At 45.4% G+C, this 24933-nt stretch overlaps 2 protein-coding genes across 4 annotated transcripts in view; both read right to left on the reverse strand.

Moving 5' to 3' along the window:
* The window catches only part of LOC134395297 (inactive dipeptidyl peptidase 10-like), a 41414-nt gene extending 36210 nt beyond the window's left edge, over positions 1-5204 (reverse strand). The window contains exon 1 of the mRNA XM_063121452.1: positions 5175-5204. Within this exon, the coding sequence (XP_062977522.1) occupies positions 5175-5204 (30 nt within the window). The remainder of the gene's footprint in view (positions 1-5174) is intronic.
* Positions 5205-14219: 9015 nt separating this feature from the next.
* Positions 14220-24933, reverse strand: part of PAN2 (poly(A) specific ribonuclease subunit PAN2) — a 38491-nt gene continuing 27777 nt past the window's right edge. For 2 of the 3 annotated variants that reach the window (XM_063119824.1, XM_063119825.1), the window contains exons 18-26: positions 24492-24629; positions 24226-24285; positions 22932-23022; positions 22002-22159; positions 21712-21855; positions 19060-19239; positions 17003-17096; positions 16431-16628; positions 14221-15053 (exon numbers count right to left, since the gene is read on the reverse strand). In XM_063119824.1, the coding sequence (XP_062975894.1) occupies positions 15019-15053; positions 16431-16628; positions 17003-17096; positions 19060-19239; positions 21712-21855; positions 22002-22159; positions 22932-23022; positions 24226-24285; positions 24492-24629 (1098 nt within the window). In that variant the 3' untranslated portion in view covers positions 14221-15018. Of the gene's footprint in view, positions 15054-16430; positions 16629-17002; positions 17097-19059; positions 19240-21711; positions 21856-22001; positions 22160-22931; positions 23023-24225; positions 24286-24491; positions 24630-24933 lie in introns of all 3 variants that reach the window. The other variant, XM_063119823.1, reaches the window with a different exon arrangement.

Raw genomic sequence — 24933 nt, forward strand, 5'->3', positions numbered from 1 at the left:
GGAGTGCCTGGGGCTGTGGCACTACTCATTGTGGGGCTGTGTAGTGGTTAGAGTGTTGGACTGGGCCTTGGGAGATCTGGGTTCTAGTCCTCACTTGGCCATGGCAGCTCACTAAGTTACTTTGGACCAGTTGCAGACCCTCAGCCCAACCTACCTCACAGGGTTGTTGTTGTTGTTAGGATAAAATAGAGAGGCGGGTCATGTACACTGCCTTGGGTTCCTTTGAGGAAAAAGGGTGGGATGTAAATGAAATAAATAAATAAATATTCCTCCTTTCACAAGAACGTAAGAAGAGCCCTGCTGGATCAGAGCAAGGACCCATCTATTCCAGCCTCACACAGTGGCCAGGCAGAGGCCTGTGGGAAACCCATAAGCCAGGCATGAGTGCAACAGCGCCCTCCTGCCCATGTTCCCCAACAACAGGTCTACATAGGCTTACTGCTTCTGAGACTGGAGGTGGTGGCACAGAACCATAAGGACTATTAGCCATTGAAGGCCTTCTCCTCCACGAATTAATCTAGCCTAGGCTGACCATATGAAAAGGAGGACAGGGCTCCTGTATCTTTAACAGTTGTATTGAAAAGGGAATTTCAGCAGGTGTCATTTGTACATACGGAGAACCTGGTGAAATTCCCTCTTCATCACAACAGTTAAAGCTGCAGGTGCCCTGCCCTCTTTTAAATCTGGTCACTCTAGTATAGCTCCTGCAGCTTTAACTGTTGTGATGAAGAGAGAATTTCACCAGGATTTCCATATATACAAATGACATCTGATGAAATTCCCTTTTCTAGGCAACTGTTAAAGATACAGAAGCCCTGTCCTCCTTTTCATATGGTCACCCTAATCTAGCCCCGTTTTAAAGCCATCCAAATGGGTGGCCATTATTACCCCCTCCTGGCACTTACCTTTGCCGCGCCGCTGCAGCTGCTGTTTACACCCGCCACGGGCCCTCACCTCAAGCCTCACCAGGTTTCCCCTCCGCCTGCCGCGGCCTCCCCCATCCGCATTCTTATATGGTCTCCGCTCCCCGCCCGCCTCGCAGGCAGCTCCCGGGGTGCCCCCCCCCCGCTGCCAAAGCTGCTGCAGGGCACGCACGCAGAGGAGGGGATTTAACTTAGTCATGACTTACTGGGTCTACTCTAAGTAGGGGTAACGTTGGATACTCTTGTGCGCCTTCCCCCAAGGGGAAATTGTTTAGCGAGGCTCCTGGTGAGGGGAAGGGCAGGTACAGGCCGAGGGCGGCAGGCAAGCACGCGGCAGCACCACCACCACCACCAAGGTATGTATAACAAAATAAAATAATAAATAAATAAATAACAACCTCAACTGCAGTGTCTGCTGCATCTCTCTCTGGCCCTGCTGCGTTTCCCCCCCTTCTAATTCTCTCCCCCACCCCTCTTTTTTTCTTTTTTTTTAATGTGTGTGCTTAGTCCATTCTAAAGAGAAATGTTACTGTAAACAGAATAGGATGCACACACAAATAACAACAACAACAACAATAATAACAACAACAACAATATAGGAACCTTATCAAATCAGTGCCAGCCAGGTAAGCGCGCATGCAATTGGAGAAACCCTGCCTTCCCAGGTTAATTAATTAATTAGCTTTATATGCCACCTAAATGACAAATGCCCTCATAGCTACAATGCACAGGTGGTCATTTTGCATGCTAGGGTGGCTTGTTCTGAACTATTTATTGTAAGACAATCATGTTTTCCAACTACATCTATATCCTTAACTATTACGTGGCATTTATATTCCACCTTTTCTCCAGGAGCTAAAGGTGGTGTGTGTGATCCCCTCGTTTTTATCCTCACAACATTCCTGTGAACAGGTTAGGCTGAGAGGATGTGATTGGCCTAAGGTGGCCCCATAATGTTACGAGGCTGGGGGACAGAAGTGTGAAAGAGAAATACACAAAGTCTTCAAAATCTAAAACAAAAACTTTTCACTGCTTATCTCTAGCTGCTAAGCATAGGAGGGATGTAACACCAATCTAGCCACAGAAGGAAAACAAAAACTTCAAATTTCTTTCACTTGGGCCGGGTGGAAAACACAAACTGACAATTTTTTTCCTTTCATTTTAACACAACACCAACTTTTCTGTAATTCACATTCCAACACTAAAGGGCGATCCTTTGAGAGGTACATTTACTCAATTACATTTCTATGTTTGCAAATTGATTCCAATGACACAGCTGAAATTAACTTTGGATCAGAAGGAAAAGGGGGGTGAAGAAGCCCTGCCTTGAAAAAGTTAGTGAATGGACAATCTTGCATCCTCTGCTGATGAAGATTGGAAATACTGAATTGCTATATTTTTGTGTGTGTTTTGAACGTTGTGTTCTGAAAATTGCCCAGTGGTTTTTGCCTACTTGTTTTTGTTCAGGTTTTTTCTGAACACCTACTGTTTTGTTCAGGCCTGAAACCATAGAATCAGATCTAGAAAGCTATTTTACTTCTTAGGTAGTGTAGAACATGGCACTTTTGTCCTAAAAGTAGGCTGGCATCTCATGAAGATTCCAGTCTGGAAGGCAGATAGAGTTAATAGGACCCTGAAAAGAGACCCTAGCAAATTAGAAATTTCCTTGAAATGGGTGGATGTATTTCCAATTGCATTGTTAAAGTCAGAAAAAGTCTTAAATTGTTTCATTTTGAGCTAATGTTTGGCTTTTCCTCTCAGTTTTTAGTGGGGGAACAAGAAAGAATTAAATAGGAATTGGGAAATGTTTTATTCCAAGAATATGTAATTGCCCTGCAGTTTTCTCTTTTCCAGCTCCATCGTTACCTGCACCTTTCCAGAGATTGTCGTTAGAAGAACCCTGCCTATTCCAGCCTACCTGCTTAAAGTAGGACCCCAGGATTGAGAAAGCCCTTGCTGCTTTGTACTTAGACCAGGCCTTGATTACTAATCAATAAAGCGCTTTTGAACCCTCTGTCGCTGGAATGGTGGAGTCGTGCTTAAGGGCTGTTTGGATCTCGTCCTTGGGTGAAAAGAACATTGATCTAACAGTGTATGTGCCACATGGCCTGCTCTGTGCCCCCTAAGCTGCCCTGCTGCCCTCAGGTACGGTGGAGAAAGCTGTCCTGTTGCCAGTGTGGGAATAAGACTCAGCTATCAGTTTGGTTGACTTCTGTAGAAGGAATGGGGAGGAAGAGGTTTTGTCCTTTGCTTCAGGCGGCGAAATGTCTTGGGTTGGCCCTGCTTGGAATGGCTTACAATAAAACAGAAAGAAATGTTAAAATATGACATAGCAAACCCAGCTTGCCTCCTGTTCTATCCTACTTAGAAATTTTGCCATCCAAGATCACACTCCTACAAAATCTTTCGAAACACATTCCAATGAGTTTTGTCCATGGTTTCCAGCTTTAAAATTCCATTGACTTGTTCTGAGCTTATCATATCTGATGCATTTCAGATGTCTTGGACTGCAGCTCCCATAATTCCCAGCCAGTATAGCAAATGGCCATGCTGTCTGGGAATTATGGGAGTTGCAGTCCAACACATCTGGAGGGGAAGGCTGTTATAATACATTTCCTTGTAAACTGCCTTGTGTCAAGTTTCTTTTTCCTTTTCTTACTGGACTAACTTCTGGGAGTTCTGCACTTATTATTCATCCCATGCTGAACATGAAAGATATTCCTTGCCTATATCCTCTTGTTCCACAAGCATAAGTTACTTTGTGATGCTTTTACTGATGAAAAACATTTTTTTTAAAAAAAATGGTTAAAAAAGTAAGACGGTTTGCATATTGATGAATGTTCCATTGAAAGTTCTAAGTATAGTGTAGCACACTACAAGTCAATCCACTTTGTAATAAAATAAAATATATGCTTGGCTAAAGTAGTGCGCATCAGGCAAGATTTTGATTTGATATTCCCTAAAATAAAATTGACACACTCCTTAAAGGAATTGGAACCAGAACTCCTCGACTCAGAAGTCGTCCCCTGCCAGATTAGTACGTGCTGCTTCTGACCCCAACACCTTGGCTTCTCAGCCTCTGCAAGATTGCATTTGAAATTCTTGACAAATAAAATTAACCTGATGTAGAATTTCCCTATCTAAAGATTCAAGGTGGGTAGTAAGTTTAAAACAAATACATAATAAAATAATGCTAACATGTTTGGGTGGGGGGGAAATCTTAGGTTGCAATCCTATACATACTTACCTGGGAGTAAGTCCCAGTGAACACACGGGAACTTACTTTTGAGTAGACAAACATAGGATTTCACCGTTAAGGTATAATAAGCAATCTCTATGATTTTATAAGCTAGAAGTGGGGAATTTCAGGCCTAGGGACCCAATCTGGCCCACTTGGGGTCTCCAGATGGCCACGCCTCTTCTCCTAGCCCCCAGCTACCATCATTTGGTGGTTTTCTGGGATTTGTGCAGTTTTTTCCCCATTCTAAAAGGTTGAAGCACCTCTCCTAAGGTTTAGTGACTTGACAGTAAGACCTTTAAGCTACAATGAGCCAGTATTTTATTTTGGCTCCATTGCCTTTGCCTTTGCTTCCTCCCACTTCTGAAATGCAGCCCCAGAGAGCTTCTCCGAAATTGATTTCACCCCTTGGGCTGAAAAATGCCCCCTACTCCTTTCGTAATCAAAGGGTACCATCCAAGCTCCACTGCCCTGAATGGAGAGCTTCCATATGATCACAGCAGATGCTTCGTCTGGCCATTGTGCCCGCTGGTGCTGGCGCGGCAGGACTTTGGGGCAGAAGGAAAAGGCCCAACTCAGCAGAATGAGCAAGGGGGGCTCCTAGCACAGCAGAGTATGAGCACCACATTTTGAGGTGGGACAAAGGCATATGAAGGCAGGAAACATGAGGCTATAAGACCAGGGCTTCAGACCAGAATTTCTTTCTCAGCTATATTTCGAGATACTGCTTATTGAACCTGCAACCTTTGGCATGCAAAGCTTGTGCTCTACCCACAGAGCAACGGTCCTTTCTTCTAACTGGCCAAAGAAGATTGCATGTAGGGATGTATGAGAACTCTTTTCTAGCCCTACCTAGGGGCTCCCTTCACAGAGCTGAATTGGCCCCACAGTCTTCGTCGCCCGCAGTGGCGTCGGGTAATCCCAACGCCAAGGAGGGAGCGCGGGGATTCCGGCGGCCATCTGGGTACCAGAGCCACCCCCCACCCTCCTCCTGGTTGAAGGCAACCAATTACTTGTCGCCTTCCACCAGGGACTGGCCCCATATTGGCCCTGGAGTGACAGCAGACACTCCCATTGAAAAAGTCGGGTTAAGTCCCCGACATTTTCAACACACAGCTTCTCAGAATTTTCCCCACAGTGCAGAGGAACGAGGGTGGGGAGGTGTTCTTGGGGAACATCGGAAGGCCAGGTTGGCACTTTGGGAGGGCTGGATTTGGCCCGTTCCTGAGCTCTTGCACCCTGGCCCAAGTCCCGAAACCAGGGGTGAGCTACTTGTAGGCTAAAACATATGGAGGGGCGCAACTCCCATCAGCTCCAGGCACCATAGCCAATGGTGAGGGATGATGGGAGTTCTAGGCCAAAACATCTAGAGGGCCCGCATCACTCACTCCTGCCCTAAACCTCTCACTCACTGCGGCATGCGAGTTCACTACATGCAGAGAACTTTGCTGTTGTTGTTTGGATGTGGTAGAACATTCAAAAGTATCACCACCACCACCACCACCCTCATCCTGCAGTGGCACGGTCTAGAATTCTGCCACTTTAGTCTTATCGCTTCATTCGACCATAAATCATCTCTGAACTACTCCGGCGGTGCTCATGTATTCAGCTAAAGAGTATCTTAAGCTCTCTCTTTTTCCCATCAGGAGGAACGAAAGAGCGGCTTCCACTCGTCCAGACCTTCCTGTGTTGAACGTGCCCCTTTAAATGATCCCCGGAATAGCTTGTGATTAATAGAACACCCGTATAGAGGAGCCAAAGAAGTGCCAGCATTTTGCAGAGAGCGCATCTAAATCAACGCCGTACTACTAAAGAGATGCAACTTCCCAGCCTCCATTCAGTCTTGAATTGCCGTTGGCTGTTAGCCACAGCAATATTAAACACCGTGCATCCCGATACAGGCAGGGCAAACTTTTTAAAACGATGTTTTGATCAATGTCACATAAACCTTTTCTTTCAATCTGATGTTTTTAGTCTGGTACTCTCCCTTTTCCTCCCCACAGCCACAAGTGGTTCGTAAAGCACAGTGACTTATCTTTAAGCAAAAATACCAATTTAGAAGGAGGAAGCATGAATAATAACACTATCATAAACTAGTCCTAAGAATTTAGATGTAACCTCAAAAAACAACATATCATGAAATGAACCTTCCCCCGTACTTCCAAGGAATGTGTCCTGTAGGAGGCAGGCTGGGGATCACCTGCCACCATTAGGTTTCCCTCTTAAACCGCTATTAGATCAACTGCCTTGAGCCCCCCCTGTTCTTGATTCCCAAAATGCCTTCCATTTTTTAAAAATCAAGGCAGGATGTAGATTAGGCAAGGGGCAAAACTCACCAGAGCAGTGGTGATGTTCTGATTGGCAAGGATCATGCTGAAGCCTTACTAGAGGAGCCCAACGTGTGCAGGGAAGTGGAGGAGAATCTGTCTCTCTTTCTCTTCAGGAGATTCGTCAGGTCCTCTTGAGCGTAGAAGTGGTACCCAGACTCTCCGTAGGCCTTTTGATGCTTCTTGCAGGGGGTGGGGGGACCTTTGCCAACAGTTGATATATATACTGACCAAAGCTGAGGAAGGAGGGGATCAATCAAGATGACAGAGCCAATCTGGGCTCCCTCAGCAAAAAAAAATAAAAAATATATATATAACAAAATCCTGCCAATGGCTTGGCAAAGAGCACAGCCAATTAAAGAGGATGGAAGGGAGAAAAGGAGAAAAAATGTTCAGGCAGAAACCCAGAAGGTACGTTAACTATTTAGGATACAGGATGGGAAGGAATTAAATTCGTATTAAGGAACCCAGAATTTAGTGGCATCAGAGCCCCAAACTTTCAAAGGGACAGAAAACACTCAAAGGGCCATCAGATCCAACAACCTACCCACATGCAGGTTGACCCACTCACCAGTTGCCACTCATGATCATCAATCAATCTTTGTCAGCCTTTCTCACCTTCCATGTGTTGGATCACAACTACCAGCATCCTCCAGCCTGGGGGATGTTGGGAGTTTAGTCCGACAGGTCTGGAGGGCCCCACGTTGGTGAAAGCTGATCTGTGCAGCTCATATCATACCATATCTGGCAATTGGAACTGCAGAAAGATACCTGTAGAGAAAATAACTGGGTAGCTCAAGTAAGAGAGCCGAGGCAAGCGAAAAGCAAGCAAAACCCTTCACAAGCACTCTTGCAGTCTCTTACCAATCTGAGGGAGGGGAAAATTCCTTCCCGGTCCCAGACCTCTGAATATGAACAGTGCACTGAGTCATCCCAAAAAGAATTTCTTGGATGGAAGGGGCTGCTTCAAAATGAAGTTTAGCATATTGTGGCCTCCAGTCCCATAACTTTTCGTGCCCCCGTGTTTCAGAATGTCAACACTCTGTGCACACCACTGGGCAAATTAGCAGCACTCCTACAGGACACACTCCTGGTTGCGCTTTTTATACTGTATTTTGTAATTGTGTTTTAACCTGTTGGTGTTTTACTGTGGTTTTAATTTTTGTGAACCGCCCAGAGAGCTTCGGCTATTGGGCGGTATAAAAATGTAATAAATAAATAAATAAATAAATAAATAATTCTCAGCTAGGGTGACCATATGAAAAGGAGGACAGGGCTCCTGTATCTTTCACAGTTGCATAAAAAGGGGAATTTCAGCAGGTGTCATTCATATATATGGAGAACATGGATGAATTCCCTCTTCATCACAACAGTTAAAGCTGCAGGAGCTATCCTAGAGTGACCAGACTTAAAAGAGGGCAGGGCACCTGCAGCTTTAACTGTTGTGATGAAGAGGGAATTTCACCAGGTTCCCCATATGTACAAATGCCACCTGCTGAAATTCCCTTTTCAATACAACTGTTAAAGATACAGGAGCCCTGTCCTCCTTTTCATATGGTCACCCTAGTCTTAGCAGTCTTCTCAAAAAAGGCAGGTAGCAAGGTATTGCCATTCAAAAGGCATGCAGATGACAGACAAGCTCTGGTGTCAGGACTGGTTTTGGAAGGATGTTCGTGGAGGGACAGGTCTGCCACAGAAACATGAAGTGCAACAAGCCTGGAGTGCTGTTATTCATGCATTGCTTGTCTGGGAGTGGAAAGCAAGCGTGAATGGGGCCTGGTAGTACTTTGGTCTGGTAGCTACCGAGCCACATACAAGGTTATGTTATCCTACAAAGCCCTAAACAACTTGGGACCGGGATACCTAGCAGACCGCCTTCCCTTATATACCCCCTGACAACAACTAGGATCTTCAGAGGAGGCCCTACTGGCCATTCCAAGATGAATGGAATGCCGCCATGAAGAACCTTGGCAATGGGCCTTCTCTGTGGTGGCACCCACCCTCTGGAGGACGGGTTGGGAGATGGAAAACGCAATGTCTTTTAAACGCCTCCTGAAGACATACCTTTTTACACAGGCTTCCCCTGGTCTTTAATGTAGCTGGTTTTATATTGTCTTTTAAACTTTTAAATGTTTTAAATTTGTTGTATTTTATGGGTTTTTTTAATTGTGCGCTGCCCAGGAGCTTCGGCTAATGGACAGTATAAAAATGTAATAAAATAAATAAGTAAGTAAATCATCATCTATTACATTTCTACAGCCCCATACCCGAAAATTCCTGATGTAGTAGCTGGACAGATTCAAACCCATGTTTACAAAATGGGAGTCCCTTATACACTTAATTTAAAATCTTTCAGTAAGGCAGGGGTGTTACAAACCGCATCCCTTGAGGAGGTCTGAGCATCCTGTTTTACCCAGAACATTGCTGGTTGTCCTCTGAGATTTACTTGAGAGAATTTGCTGTCATTAATCTCCTGTAAAAGTATTACTACCTTAGTGATCTTCTTTAAGAAAGCATAGCTTAAGTTTAAACCTATTATATGCCCCACTCTTTGTGTGTCTGCGGGAGCAAGGCAAGCAGGTGTGTGTGTGTGTGTGTGTGTGTGTGCGCGCGCGCGCGTATGTGTGAGTGAATGCAAGGTAGGGGAATGACTTTCCAACCTCACTATAGTATATGCAACGCAAGGCAATTTGCATTGGACTACAATCCCTATCATTCCTCATCACTGGCTATGCTGTCCAAGACTCATAGGAGTTGTAAGCCACAACATCTGGAAGGCCACAAGTTGCCCATGCCTGGATAACTACACTATTTTAAAAGCATTTAAAATGAAAAAACAACAACACTATTTCATTAGAAAACAGAAATAAAAGTAGAGGCAACTCTGAAATGCAAAAGGTTTCGAATTTTTTGTTTGAGCCTCTTGTCCAACCAGACCTGGAGACTGGAGTTTAATGTCACTTACAGATTCGGGACGGGTCAGTGGCGATGTCCGCTTTGAAGCTGGCTCTTCCTGGTGTCTTGTTAATTCACAGAGACAAATTAAGCAGGAAAGAAATTACTGTCAAGACAGAGATGTTCCTTAAGATTGGCACTGAACTGGGCACTTATCTGTCTGGAAAGAAGTGCATTGTGATCGAAGGGACGGCGGACATGAGCCAGCTCTTGAGACACGGCTGTTTCTTGCAAGGTGATTTATCAGCCTGCTCTCAGGGAAATCGCAGGGCCAGTATCGTAACAGATAAGATACATTCGCTCTGCCACATTTGTGTGTATGACAAATTTTGTTAATATCACTTAGAGGAAAGGACCAAAGTCTATGAAGAGTTTAAATTAGTGTCAGCCAAACATGTTTTCTGTTAAAAATAAATAAAGTGTTCTGCAGTTCACGTCTGAAGTATGAGAGCATCGTGCAAGTGTGACTATCAGGATTAGTCCAAGTCCTTGAGCTACCTGACACAAAGCGCAAGATGGCATCCCCTCCCATTGCATGCCCAAAAAACTGACCGGACAAGCAAGTTCTTCATCATTGGTGATGGGACAGCATCCTTCTCTATACCTGAAAGAAGCAGGGCTAACTTAGGGAGCACAGGACAGGCTGCTTGGCACACAGATGAGACACCTTAATGCTGAATCTCAGCACCTGAAGCGACTTTCACTCTGCCTAACGGTAGGGCTGGTCCTTACGGAGATGCACGAACTATGATATTTTGGCTCTGTTCAGACGACACCGTTAACCATGCTGGTTAAGGGTTTTTGGTTAAGCAGCAGGGTTAACGGTGTCATCCGACATGAGTTTTCCTTAACCAGGTGCCTCCGCTAACCACATTGTGGTCTGTTTCATTAACCCTGTTCTGCAGCAGAGTTAGCAGCACTAACTTTGGCTTAAGGTGCCTTGTGCGATGCGGCTGTGGGTAAGAGGCCAAAATCAGAGAGCTAGTTGTGTAGAGTGGCTTAAATCGCACAACTGCAGGCTCTCTGAGCGCAAGGGCTGATGGGATACAGGCTGGAGCATTTGGAGGACTCAGGCGCTCATCTGACTGCTTTGTGGTTAGCATGTGGTTAAAGCAACTGGGAACTGGACAGGGCTAACGGTGTTGTGTGCGAGCGTACGGCTTGTGGTTAGTGCTAACCACAAAGCCCTCGGTGTCATCTGAATGGGCCCTTCCTGCACATTGGTGTATTTGCCTCTTGTGTCTTGAGCCAGAGAGCAGGCGTCAGCAGCAGAGAATAGAAGAGGTAGGTAGAATCATAGAATAGCAGAGTTGGAAGGGGCCTACAAGGCCATCAAGTTCAACCCCCTGCTCAATGCAAGAATCCACCCTAAAGCATCCCTGACAGATGGTTGTCCAACTGCCTCTTGAAGGCCTCTAGTGTGGGAGAGGCCACAACCTCACCAGGCAACTGATTCCATTGTCGTACTGCTCTAACAGTCAGGAAGTTTTTCCTGATGTCCAGGTAGGAATGAAGTCCTGCTTCTGTCCTGTAGTCAGATCCATTGGCCCTCCAACATGATACAGGTGTGCTCTAAAGAGCTCATAGCACTTTGGCCTGAATTTGGCCAAGAGTTGTCCACTGTGGCCGCCATTGAGAGCCATCTTTCTTCTTCCAGCCCCAGTCTGCAGGATTTGGTATAGTTGGATCTCATTGCAATTAATTTCTATACATGCCCTCCCTGATAGATTGCACACACCCCATAACCTTCTCAAAAACAGGTTCTGCTTTACACATAGAGAAGTTCTACAAACGTTTCAAGTAGTACCATGGCATTGTCAGTGGTATTGGGACTATAACATGTAACTTTTTGGCTTTTCAAAGAAAAGAACAAGGTCATATCACACCTAGTGGGGGTGGGACAGTATCTTATGGCGAAATGAACAGGTAGGCCAGTTGTGAAGGTATGGTGTCATAGCAGACACTCCCCTGAAGGTTTGGGGTGGTGTAAAGCTTATTTCAGGGTGCCCATCTCCACTTCCATTCTCATTTCTACATATATCAGGAACTATTTGGATGGGGGCACCATGCACGGAAGTATCTTGCATCCCAACACAGTGTTGGGCCAGATGTGATTGTGTGGCATCCTGTAGAAGTTACTCTTGTGGAGATATGGGGTGTACACTCCCAGTTTCTTATTCACTTATACATATTTTGGGTACTATTGATGTGGGCCTGTGTGCTTAATAGTGTCTACTGATCCTGGATTCCTGCGTAAAGGCCTTCTTAAGCAATTGTATACAACTAAAAAATCATGCAGTGTAATTGGAAGGCTCTAAGGCAACAAACTAAAGAGCAGTGGGTTGATAAAACCTGTATAAACTTAGTCAGCAAGTGCAGCAAGCAAGGAATCCTAATTTTAGGAAAAGATTATGGCATCATAGTTTCCATTTATTTCCTATGTTGAAGCTCTTCAAACTTTTGATCAAATTCCAACCAAGTACAGTTGCCTATATTTGTTCTGACTAATAAACACAAAATAATACACATTCCCAAACAGTACTTTTATATGCTGGGCCTGTTCAGACAACAAACTAAGCCATGGTTAAGCCACTAACCCTGTTCAGAAGACACCTTAAACCCTGCTGGTTAAGGCTTTTGATGAAGCAAAGGTGTCTTCTGTGATGCATTTTGCTAAACCCTGGTTACTTTCTAACCCCAGATGGACCATCTGCAGCAGGCTTAGTGGCGATAACTGTGGCTTAAAGTGTTGTACGTGACAGCACAGCTTGTGGTTAGTGCTAACCCCAGAGAACCAGTTTCACTAAGCACGCTCCCTGAAGTGTCATCTGAACAGGCCCAATCAGTGTGTTTAAACCATGGCTTTGTAGCTACCATGGTTAGGAGTGGTTCACGTGACACGATAAGCCATAATGTTTAGCTCAAAATGCCTAATCACTGTGGCTCAGCGTGTCATCTAAACAGGGTCAATGTAACCATAGTATTTTTGCTCTTTCATTAGGTATTGAGCTCCTACTTAGGCCATTTTACTGGAGTCTATAAATGATATGCTTATGGAACAAGAATTATAATTACTGAATTCCTATGTTTCTTTAACAATCTTGATTTATTATTAGGTACATTCTATTTGTTGCCTTCAGTTTGTTAACTTTATTTTGAAATAAAGTAAAATTTCATAGGGAAAAAACACATCGGACCTGTTCAGACAACACTTCAGGCTCTGTGATTAGCGAAACTGTGGTTCTCTGGGGTTAGCACTAACCGCAAGCCGTGCTGTCGCATGCAACACTTTAAGCCATGGTTAGCACCGCTAACCCTGCTGCAGACGGTCCAACTGTGGTTAGTGAGTGAGCAGGGTTTAGAAAAACGCATCTCACAAGACACCTTAAGCCCTGCTGCTTAACCAAAAGCCTTAATCAGCAGGTTTTAAGGTGTCTTCTGAACAGGCGCATTGTGGCGAACGTGATGGCTTGCCAGCTTGCAGAGGACGTTCCACTGGAGGTCTGGGTACATTATTTCAATATGCTTGACAGTGTCTGGCACCCAAAGTATTGGCCTGGAAGCAATACTGTGGCAACACACACAGAGGACAGCGTACTGGAGAACAGAATGACCCACACAAAACATCCTGGGTTTGAATTCCATGCCTGCTGGTGCTGCCATAAATAGATCTTTTCACCTCGCTGCACAGTAGGGACCACCCTGGGTAAGATTTGTATGAACTGTGATTACATGACACTCAAAACCATGCAAAAGCTGCAGGTCTGTCACCTCCCCCCGCATCTCTGTGGTTACAGAACTAGCTTAAAAAACATACCGTAACCTTGATGTGTGTTTTCTTTTCTTTTCTTTTCTCTTTTTCTATGTCTATATATAATGCTTTTAGGCTATATATGTTTTTGAAACAATAAAAAATGCTTTGACAAAAAGAAAGAACTAGCTTAAAAAATCACATTCAGTATTATTCATCACATATGGTAAGGATTTTTGTCCTGGCTCATGGACTAAAGGACAGGAACACATTTGTTAGTCTCCTGCCCCATTACTTACTAGGATCTATTATCAACAAATGTTTAGTGTGGGTCAACGTGTCAGTGTGCCAAGTTTCAATTTTTTAAATCAAAGTGCATGACTTTAAACTTAACCACTCTGCTTAACTCTGTCTGTGACAGAGGTTTTATTTAATTACATACTTGTACCGCCTTAAGGGTTCTCACAACAAGCCTGTGATGTAGCCTAGGCTAGAGTGACAGGCTCCTAGTCACCTAGTGAGTTTCATGGCTGGCTGGGGATTTGAACCCATGTTCCCCTGATCCTAGTCCAACAGTGTAATGGCGCTAGGCCTACTATTTGTAACATGTCACTGCTGATGAGCCCTAACTTGGTGATGGCTGCACATTCCAAACTATGGGTTGCTCCTAAGTAGCCCATATAGGTGAGGTTTTTCCATTGAACATGTGAATGCAGTTATAGCTACTTCCTACACTTTGACCATTGAATTCCTCTTTACTTCGTATCCCAATATACACCTCTCCTCCCATGCTACCGTGTGCCTCAAAATGTAAATCCTCAATTCTGCCACTAACAATTTATAAAGTGTAAGTATATGCAACTTATTCCACACGCAAAAATGTGAATGGTCTAGTTTCCAAGACTTGCATGACATAAAGGTGATGGCAGAGCTATCTAGGGTCTGGAGTTGGGAATTTTGTGAAGTCTGGCCTGCCGATCTGCCCACTAGCATCCATGTAACGTAGGGAAGGAGAGAGCTAATGCCTCAGTTTCAGTAGAAATAAAACAGGGGGATATACACAATAATGACATCCCATTTATATTTATGTGGGATCAAGGATGACTCGAACACAAAGGAAGCAAAGAAAAGGCAGGATTGCAAAGGACTGCCTGAAGCACTAGCGATGTTTTTACAGCTTGATTATGTTTCAGAGACTGATGCACGATGATTCACATCCAGAAAAGGACAAAAGAGTTAAAAAGCCATGAAGCCTCCATGGCAGTAGAGTCCAGCTCTAGATTGTTTCTGGAGCAAAAGCAGACCAAAAGATAAAATAGGTGCCTCCTACAAGCTCAGCCTGCTCAACTATGGTAACAACACTGATGGATATAGAACGGGAAGATCTCTGAGCGTTTCACTCTGCTGCAGCCCCCCCCCCCACCACCTTTGCATAAAATGTATACTAGCCTGTCACGGAGTGCACTGCAGGGCCTGATGCGCAATCCCGCCCTTGCGCAGTGCACATGTTCAGCATCCCAACCCAAAGAGCATCTCTTTCAGTGTAACTGTGCCCCCATGTGGCTTGCAAAGGTGTCGGATCGTGCACTCTCTTGTTCCTAGTTATTTAAGATTCGGTCTGGGATTCATCAGGAAACCAGGGGCAGATGCACCCCAGCAGAAGTTCCTTGGCCTTGGAGAAACATGTGGAGTGTCTTTCCTTCCCACAGACGTGCGTATTTTAATCCATGTTCTATAATATCCACCTCTCAGGGAATACGTTTTGGATAATCCTCTCCTGAACAGAGCGCGGAAGTGATATCGGCTGTGATGAGGTCTCTTGGGTCAGAGAGACAGCACGGTTGAGAACACAGCAGCACCTGCCGGAGAAACAGAAACACGGCACCGTGAACCACAGAGAGACCACAGCCAGCACGCCTAGCTTTCTGAGAGGAGCTAAAATGCCAGTAGATAAAATCCAGATTTTTTCTCCCGGGCGTTTTACAGACCCAGTCCTAGACTTTTATGGCTGCTTTATCGATTCCTGTGCTTCCAATTGTTTTGCATTATATTGGATTTCATTCTTTTAAATATTTGTATTGCATTTTATATTTTTAACTCTTCTATGGCATTTTATCTTAACTGCTTGTAATCCGTTCAAAGAACATCAGTTGTTGGTTGGATTAGAAAGAAAAATAATTAATTAATCAATCAATCAAGTTCCAGGATTATATTGTAGATTCTGGACAGAGAGGGATGACAGATCCAAAGCCAGCATGAAGCTGATGGATCGGAGATTCAGGACAAATAATAGGAAGTACTTCTTCACACAGTGCATAGTGTGAAGCTATGGAATTCACTCCCACAAGATGTAATGATGGCCACCAATTTGGATGGCTTTAAAGGGGGGGGGGTTGGATAAATTCCTAAAGGAGAAGGCTATCAATGGCTACTAGCCCTGATGGCTATGTGCTACCTCTAGTATCCAAGGCAGTAAGGCCTATATGTACCAGTTGCTGGGGAACATGGGTGGGAGGGTGCTGTCTTGATTTGTTGGCCTCTGGTTGGCAGCTGGTTGGCTGTGTGAACAGAGTGTTGGACTAGCTGGACCCTCTGTATGATCCAGCAGGGCTCTTATGTTCTTAGGGTCTACTGGAAGGAAGGCTAGAGGTGCAAAGGATCCATAGTCACATCCTTGTACCAATTACTACGAGAAATCTTTCAGGGATCCTAGTGTGCTCTTAATGCCCTTGCAGCGACAAATGCAGTCTCCATGGGAGACACTGGGAAATAAACTCTTAACCAAATTCTGCTCCTTGCCTACGCCAACATGCGAAGAGGCAAAGGGCCAGAACCCAGACCTTCTATGCTGAGAGTATAAACTGCAGGACCCATATATCTCTTCCCCTCCTTATTGTTTTATTATGATTTTATTAGAATGTAAGCCTATGCGGCAGGGCCTTGCTATTTTATTGTTTTACTCTGTACAGCACCATGTACATTGATGGTGCTATATAAATAAATAAATAAATAATACTGACTTTACATTTTGGATGGATGTACACAAACATGCAGGCACAAAGACAAATATTGCCACAGATGGCAATTTCCACACATACATGAAACTGAGCACCCAGAAAAAGATATGCCTAGGTGCGCACTCACACACGTGGGCTCATGGGCTTGTACAGACACAGGGGGATATGTGCATGGTGACACAGTGCCCAGGCTGAACAGGCAGAAGAGTGGGCCCTTACTCTTGGGGCTGCTTTGGCCATCAGGCTCAGGCACCTTCCAGTCCATCTTCCTCCCTTTCTCGTACAGGCCTTTCAGCACCTTGCGGAATTCCTCAGGCTCCAAGCCACCGTGGCTCAGTTCCATGTACTTCCTGTACAGCTGGAGGGCTGTGCGTGCATCTTCAATGCTGTCATGTGTCTCCCCTTGGATCTTCAGGTCTACGGGAAACAGAAAGAGATTCGGCATGCGGCAAATGACACATACCTACTTTTCCCTGCTGCGGGAAAGGAGGAACGTCTCTAGCCCAAAGCAGAGGGTTGCCGTTTAGGCCAAGGAATTCTCCCTCCTCAGACAAACTCATCCTGCCAGTCCTGAGATCCTCCCTATTTGCAACTCTGCTAGTATTCTCCAGCTCAGCTCAGCACAGGGCTTGTTGAGTCCTGGGGGAACAAGGAAGTTTTGAACTCTTTGACACAACGTGAATTGTACTTGAGGGAATCCTTGGCAGCTACATCCTTCTCTAACCCAGGGAGGCCAGGCTGACTAGGTGACAGGCTTGGCTTAATTCTGACTGCAGAATGTCTGTACTGACCCAAAAAATACCAGGCAAGGAAGCGCAGCGAGATCATCCTCTTCCTGGGCATATGGAACAAGTACACAGTGTCAATGACCTGGTCCCGGGGAACCTGCAGAGACAGGCATGGTCTAGTCATGAATACAGTCACAGACCAATAAAGGGTTTTATACAAAAGAAAGATACAAGTGATTAAGAACGATTAGATAAAAACAGATTTTAAAATGAGGTCAACACAATTCTTCCCTAATTTGCATTGAAATAAGAAGAAACTTGCCATTTTCTCAAGGATATAGGATGTCAGCCTTCAAACAGAACATGGTCTGGTTCTGAGTTCTTTGCAAAGTATGAGCACATGGTCCCAGGGACTCTACAGGCCCTCAGCTAAACCATTTTTCTTGGCCTTACAAAGGCAGAGCTCCTGCTGCTACTAGTAGTACAGGAAACATTTTCCTGGTCCTGTAAACGTGTGCCAGGACAAATGCTGCGATACCTTTTGATACTAACTGGCTTATTTTAGCCTGGCATTTCATAGTCAGCTGTCTTATTTCAGAGGTTTTCAATCTTTCTGCATTCCAGGAAGCCTTTTCCATGTGGACTTGTCTGAAAAGGACCCCTGTGCATTGAGTAGGAAAACCCAATGTATTGCAATGGAGGTTTCTGGGGCATGTTCTAGGGTTGCCCTCAACCTTGCCCCATCTCAACCAGAAGCACATCTAAAGATCTCCTGCAGCTGTACACTGCAGCGGAAAAGCAGAAGTGGTTGGTTGGCAAGCTGCTTTTTTGGGAAAGCTTATCCACTGTTTATTTATTTATTTATTACTGCATTTATATCTGCCTTTTTTCCTGCAAGGAACCCAAGGCGGCCTACATAATCCTCCTCCTCTCCACTTTATCCTCACAACAACAACCCTGTGAGGTGGGTTGCGCTGAGAGTCTGTGACTGGCCCAAAGTCACCCAGTGGGTTTCTATGGCCAGGTGTGGACTAGAACCCGGCTCTCCCGAGTCCCAGTCCAACACTCTAACCACTAGACCGCCCCACTATTAGTGGTGCCACAGCCCCAGGCACTCCTGTAAGACCAATGGAAAGGCAGCATTCAGGGCAGGAGGGTGGTGGTGGGCCCAACCCACTGCTTCTTGCCACATGTCACCTGATGTGGGCTCCTCACTCTGCGTAATGGAAGGGCCGGCACTCTAGCCACCACACCACACTGGCTCTCTATTACTGACCCTTTTGCTTAATAAGCTTCCAAGATTTAAAAACCACAGGCCTATTTTATTAGTTGCATGCACATTTTGTGTCTTATTTCAGTCCCTGCAGCCTCCCTATCCCCATCCCTTTGGACTATACACCAGTCCTTCCCAACCTGGTGCCCTCCAATTCCCATAATCCCCCATCCGGCTATATTTATGTTATGGGGGTTGTAGTCTAACACATCTGGGGAGTGGGCACCAGCTTGGGGAAGCCTGCGACATGACCTTTGAGGCAAGGACCCATGCATTTTGTCCTTCATAAAAAGTAAACATCCAGGCAATTATTATGTGGTATTTTATGTTTTGAAAGCTTTGTAAAGTCACCTTCTAAGGAGTTTATCTTAAAAAGCAGGGTATAAATATATTAAATAAATGGGTAATGTACACATTATAGATATTACACATACTGAGATAGGAGGATAAGTCATGCTGACACAAATAACTAAACATAAGGCAAATAAAACAATCCTATAATGGAAACTTTAAACACTTCCTTATTACTGAAGCAATCCCACTGTTCATACAAAAGCCTTTCCATATCCTACTGTTCATAGAGGTCGCACTGCCACCTTACCCCTGACAACATCCATCCTAGATATTCAAAAATATCCTCGTGTCTCCCTCCCTGCCGCCCCCTTTCACACACGTATTTATTATCATTCATAAGCTACACTCACAATCAGTTGTACCCCTTTATGTTGTCACCTCTTCATATTCACACACATGCACAAACAGTCCCAACCTTTTACACAATATAAGCAGTCAACCTGTATAGGGGAGACAAATGTCAGAATGTATATATAAAAAAAGAGGCAGGCACCATGATGTTGATGACCCGGAAGTCTTTCTGCAATCCGTGGCCCACAAACTTGACCCCAACATCAATGAGGAAGCGTAGCTTCAGGTAGGTGGACTTGAGGGTGGTGAGGTGTTTGGAGGAGATTTTGGCATCCAGATCCCCTGGCTTTATTCCCGAGTACTGAGTGAGGTAATCCACTACCTACAAGAGTAAAGAAAATATGGTCGTGTGATGTGAAGAAGAAAGAAATATTGGATTTAATGGGAAGGTTCTTTCTGCTCAGAATAAGGAGGACGTCCTGCAAAGAAGGAAGACATCTTGCAACGCTTCCCTGCAATGCCAACCCCTCCCAGGACTTAGAATCATAGAATAGTAGAATTGGAAGGGGCCTATAAGGCCATCGACTCCAACCCCATGCTCAATGCAGGAATCCGCCTTAAAGCATCCCTCCCAGATGGCTGTCCAGCTGCCTCTTGAATGCCTCAAGTGTGGGAGAGCCCATGGCCTCCCTAGGCAATTGGTTCCACTGTTGTACTGCTCTAACAGATGGGAAGTTTTTCCTGATGTCCAGCCGGAATCTAGCTTCCTGTAACTTGAGCCCATTATTCTGTGTCCTGCACTCTGGGGTGATCAAGAAGGGGCTCCTTCCTCTTCCCTTGGGAGAAATGCCTTCACATTCAGAAACATATGCTACTAATATAGGGTGACCATATGGAAAGGAGGACATGGGGCTCCTGTATCTTTAATGGCTGTATAGAAAAGGGAATTTCAGCAAGTGTCATTTGTTCACATGCAGCACCTAGTGAAATTCCCTCTGCATCACAACCGTTAAAGCTGCAAGAGCAATACTAGAGTGACCAGAAACAAAAGAGGGCAGGGCTCCTGCAGCTTTAACTGTTGTGATGAAGAGATAATTTCACCAGGTGCTGCATGCATACAAATGACACCTGCTGAAATTCCCTTTTCCATTCAACTGTTAAAGATACAGGAGTCCAGTCCTGTTAACCTTTTCTTAAGGTTAACCCGGCTAATGTAACTAGGAAACAAATGAATAAAACAAACAAAAAATGAGGCTATAAAACTGCAATACACTATGCTCTGAGAGAGACATACTCGAAGATGTAAGAGCCTTCTAAAAGAAGGACAGGACAGAAGGAATAATGGAATAATGGACTCAAGTTAAAGGAAGCCAGATTCCAGCTGGACATCAGGAAAAACTTCCTGACTGTTAGAGCAGGGCGACAATGGAATCAGTTACCTAGGGAGGTTGTGGGCTCTCCCACACTAGAGGCCTTCAAGAGGCAGCTGGACAAGCATCTGTCAGGGATGCTTTAGGGTGGATTCCTGCATTGAGCAGGGGGTTGGACTCGATGGCCTTGTAGGCCCCTTCCAACTCTGCTATTCTATGATTCTATGAAAGACATCTCTCAGACTTAACTGTTCTAACTTCTGGGAAAACACATCCATCCTTCCGAGAGGGCAAAGTAGGAGCTGATCAGGGATGACCATTTGCAGTGGTCTTTCCCCCTCCATCTGAGCTTGCAAGGAATCTCCTCCCAGAGAGGAGAGTCTGCAACCTGCTCACTCTGGAGAACCCAGGAGCTCTACCCTCTGCTGGTTGTGGCCAGCGAATATCAGGTCTTGAGCCACTCTTGGTGTTATTGCTGTGCATGATCCCAAGGACTCCACCTGGGCCTGTTGAACTGAGATGGTTAGAGGGAGGAGGAGAGAAGCCTGTGTCTAAAGGAAGGCCTAGTGGACATGGGAAAGCCTTGGGGCAGCTTGCTTGCTCAGTGAAGGAAGGACACATACTGGAGGAGACTCCTCCCAGGGGAAGAGGGAGAAGCTCCTGCAAGTCCTGTCTAGCGAAGTGGATGGGAGAAGTGACCCATCTCAGTAGGTCCTCCTCCACTGAGCAAGAAAGGAGAATGCCTCACTTGTGAACTCAGGTCCCAGAGAATAACAAGAGGGTACTCTACGCAAAGCAACCGCTGGCTGCTATTGAGTGGGTCCGGTGCAAGAGATCACATTTCACATTCATTCTGGCGCTGCAGTTTCCCTGGATGATAGACAGATCAGCCTTGTCTTCAGCCACGGGGAAGGGCATCCTGGGCTCTAAGACACAAATACGTCCTTTCCTGAGGCTCACTCACACAAGTGGCCTCCTCCACACAGGAGGCAGACCAGGGCCAGTAAAGTGCAATGGACAGAGCTGGGTGTATGTATGTTCAGGTTCTTGCTCAGCCACGGAGCCCAAATGAAATTCCCTGAAAAGGGTTTTTATGACATAAAGATACATGGCAACTCACCCTGAGACTTTTGAAACAGGAGGGAAAGAAATCCCAATCAATCAACAGCTGCAGGATTGGTTTCAAGGCTGCTGCTTCCCATTACATTTTGTCCGAGATTCTTTTCCTCCAAGCAATATGCCCCCCACTCCACCCCCCTTCCAGTCAGTTAGGGACTGAAGGATTAAAACAACTCATTCTATTAACCCATCCCTGGACAACCAAAATAGCAGGGGCCCAGCGTTGCCCTTCACAGCAGAGCCACTGCTATGAGGAAACTCCTCGTTTACGTGAGAGCTGGGGACCAAGTTGTCTAAAGCCTCCTCAATATGGGGGCACCGGCACAATCTTTGCCAGGCTTTCACAGAGAGAGAGTGCTGCGTACCTGTTCTTGCGTGGAGATGTAATCATCGATGAAGGGAACACCTTCATTGGGACCCTGCCCCCTAACGCATGTGATCCTGGCCACCGACATCTGGCTGGGCTTGATGGTGGATTTGGTCCCATCGCTGCGAAGCTCAGCCTCCTCCTGTTGCAGATTTTAAAAGAGCGAATAGATGTGCTGTGCTGTCAAATAGACTATTTCTAAAGAGAGCCCAGCCTCTTTAGAAATAGACCATACGAGAGAGCCCAGGGCAGAAATCTTCTAAGTCTCCCTCCTGACGCAACGCCTACCTCGTTGAGGGTGACAAACTCGGCATCAAGTCCCACCAGGTCTCCAGCCTGGGGCATCTCACTCAGCATCAACGGGATGAAAGTGGCGTGGCATTTGCGCTGTTTGCGGGCGAGGGAGGCCTCAGCGAGCAGCACGCTGGCTTCGATGGGGTTCTTAACTTGAAGGTGAAAAAGAAATGTGATCAGCTGATTCATCACTCAGTTCATAGAATCATAGAATAGCAGAGTTGGAAGGGGCCTACAAGGCCATCGAGTCCAACCCCCTGCTCAATGCAGGAATCCACCCTAAAGCATCCCTGACAGATGGTTGCCTTTTGTTCAACCATCTGAACAAAAGTTCAAGGATGCCTTTTGAGATTACTTTATTTATTTATTGCATTTGTATACCGCCCCATAGCCGAAGCTCTCTGGGTGGTTCACATAAGATAAAAACACTTAAAAACAATATACAACCATTAAAAAACCTGAAGAGACAACAGGGGGGGATCCCACCTTGGTCGAGGAATGCCACAGAAGAGAGGGCTTTTGCAAGCAGCGACTCTTTTTATATACAATTGATATCGGATTTCTAACCTCTCGAAGCACACAGGAAAAGGTTGGTCACACAGATCTACATGGGGAAGAAAGGGCCTAGACTTTTTGGTAGAAAATCTGCTGATATCACAGGTATATGTGTGTGTGTGTATATATATATATACAAGCTTGGACACACACAATATGTGTGAGAGAACTGGGTGACTTTTGATGATGTCTTCCACACCTAATATTGCTCGATACCTCTGTTGTAGAAAGCTAAGCCCCAAGGAATCTGTGGCAGTGCATGGTTGAACCCGGTTCTCATGAGTAAAGGAACACCCACACACACACCCAGATTTCTGCTCTAGCTCCTTCCATGTAATCAAAAACACAAAGGCATAGAGAGGTACTCACTGTTTAAGTTGTACTTGGAGTGGAGGCTCCTGCGCACATAATAAAGGATACCTGGCACCTTCCAGCTCATGTCAAATTGCACAGCCTCACACTGCAAATCCAAAAGTGAACACCAAATAAACAATAAACCGGCATGGGAGCACCATGAACATTTGAGTTGAGTGGGCTTCTGGGGTTGTCTTTGGTAAGAATGAGACCAGTGGGAGCAGAGCAGACTGGGACCATAACGGACTATCCCCTAGAATGGTGTCACTGTGTACTGACCCAAATTGCCCTGGCCTTGAGTGTAGATGGGGGGGAAAGTGCAGCACGGACGTGTGTTACAGCCTGGACCTTGCAGGTTTGGCGCCAATGACAACCAAGATCAATCTGTACGAAACAGTTAGCACCTCAATCCTGTTTACACATGGGCCCTGTTCAGACAACACGCTAAACCATGATGGTTAAGCATTTTGAGCTAAACGTTATGGCTTAGTGCATCGTGTGAACCAATCCTAGCCACGGTGGCTACAGAACCATGGTTTAAACATGCTCACAAGCACTTGCTGCAAAAGGGTTAGCAGCCTAACCATGGTTTAGTGTCTTGTCTAAACAGGACCAATGCAACTTAGTAACTTGGCTTTAGCTAGACCACACCTGCAATTCCCAAAGAGTGTGGTGCATTGCAACAGCCTCATGGCTGGGCAGAGTTGGGGGCTTGAGAGCATCAGCTAGGCACACGGCATCTGCAAGCTTGATGACATTTCATCCCATTTTCATTACTGGAGGACATGCCTTATCCTATGTTACATCTCCGCATTGCAACTGCGTGTTTATTTCAAGGGCGGAAAAAATGCATTTTTATTCCCCCACAAAAAATAAAGATTTGTTGGTTTTCAACTTAACGTATAGTGTAATGTTTCTTGGTAATCTAGCACAAGATCTGACCTGAACTTCTGATAAACATAGATTTCAGACATTTTTAAAGCAAGTTTCTAGCTCTCATAATTCTGCAAATGTGTTAAGAAAAGGAGAGACTCCCTCTCAAAAGCTCCAAGATTAAAGCCAGCAAACATTTTAGGCTCTATTGCTAAATGCCTCTACTTGACAGCCTCCAGACATGTTCTCCTTTCCCTATAAAATCTCAACTGTTCCTGCCTCTGCTCCATCCTACGCCAAAAGGGTCTGCAAGACCTGAGGTGTCTGGTTCAGGGAAAACATGCAAAACATGATAGAAAACAAATATATTTACATATCTGTTATCTACATGTAGAAAATCAAGAGCACAGGGTATGAATTGTCCTGGTCTCCTTACCTTATCCACGGGCTCAATGAGAAAGTCATTGAAAAGGTACCACTGCTGATGTGTGACACCCTGAGCAGACAGAAGGAGAGGAGATGTATGTGTTAATGGCTGCTGTTTTCACCTATGGACAATGAGTCAGTCATACAGTCAAGACCACCTATAGCTAAGGCGGCGCTGATACAAATGGCAACAGGACAAGGCCTGGGCAGCAGGGGATTCTCCAAGGGTTTCTACACCACCGATGGGTCAGCAGATGGAAAGATCACAGGACTCACCTCCTTCCTTTGGTGGTAAGTCTCCCCCACTTTGATGTGTCCCACCAGGCTGCCCCCAGTCCGGGAGTCCAGAATGTGCACAACGGTTGACATAAGGTCGTAGACGTATGTTGACTCCTGATCGTCCAACACGCTCAGCTACAAAAAGGAAGAAGATTCCATCAATGGGCTAGATTTCTCAGCAAGTTTAACACAGAGTGTGTGTGTTTGAGAGAGAGAGAGAGAGCGCACACTGATAGCCAACTAACACCAGTCTCCCTAAAAAACGGGGAAAACTGGACCACTCTTTAATACTCCTGCAGTCAAGCCTCATCTCTTCATATTCAAACTCCAGTGCTTTAACTTCTCTGAAATCCTGTTTTCTAGGGAGAAATGGCAGGATTAGACCCTTAGATTCTGTACCAGCTCAGGGCTTTCATCTACCTGCCCTGACACATACACT

The sequence above is a fragment of the Elgaria multicarinata genome, chromosome 3, assembly GCF_023053635.1.
Source record: "Elgaria multicarinata webbii isolate HBS135686 ecotype San Diego chromosome 3, rElgMul1.1.pri, whole genome shotgun sequence".
NCBI lineage: Eukaryota > Metazoa > Chordata > Lepidosauria > Squamata > Anguidae > Elgaria > Elgaria multicarinata.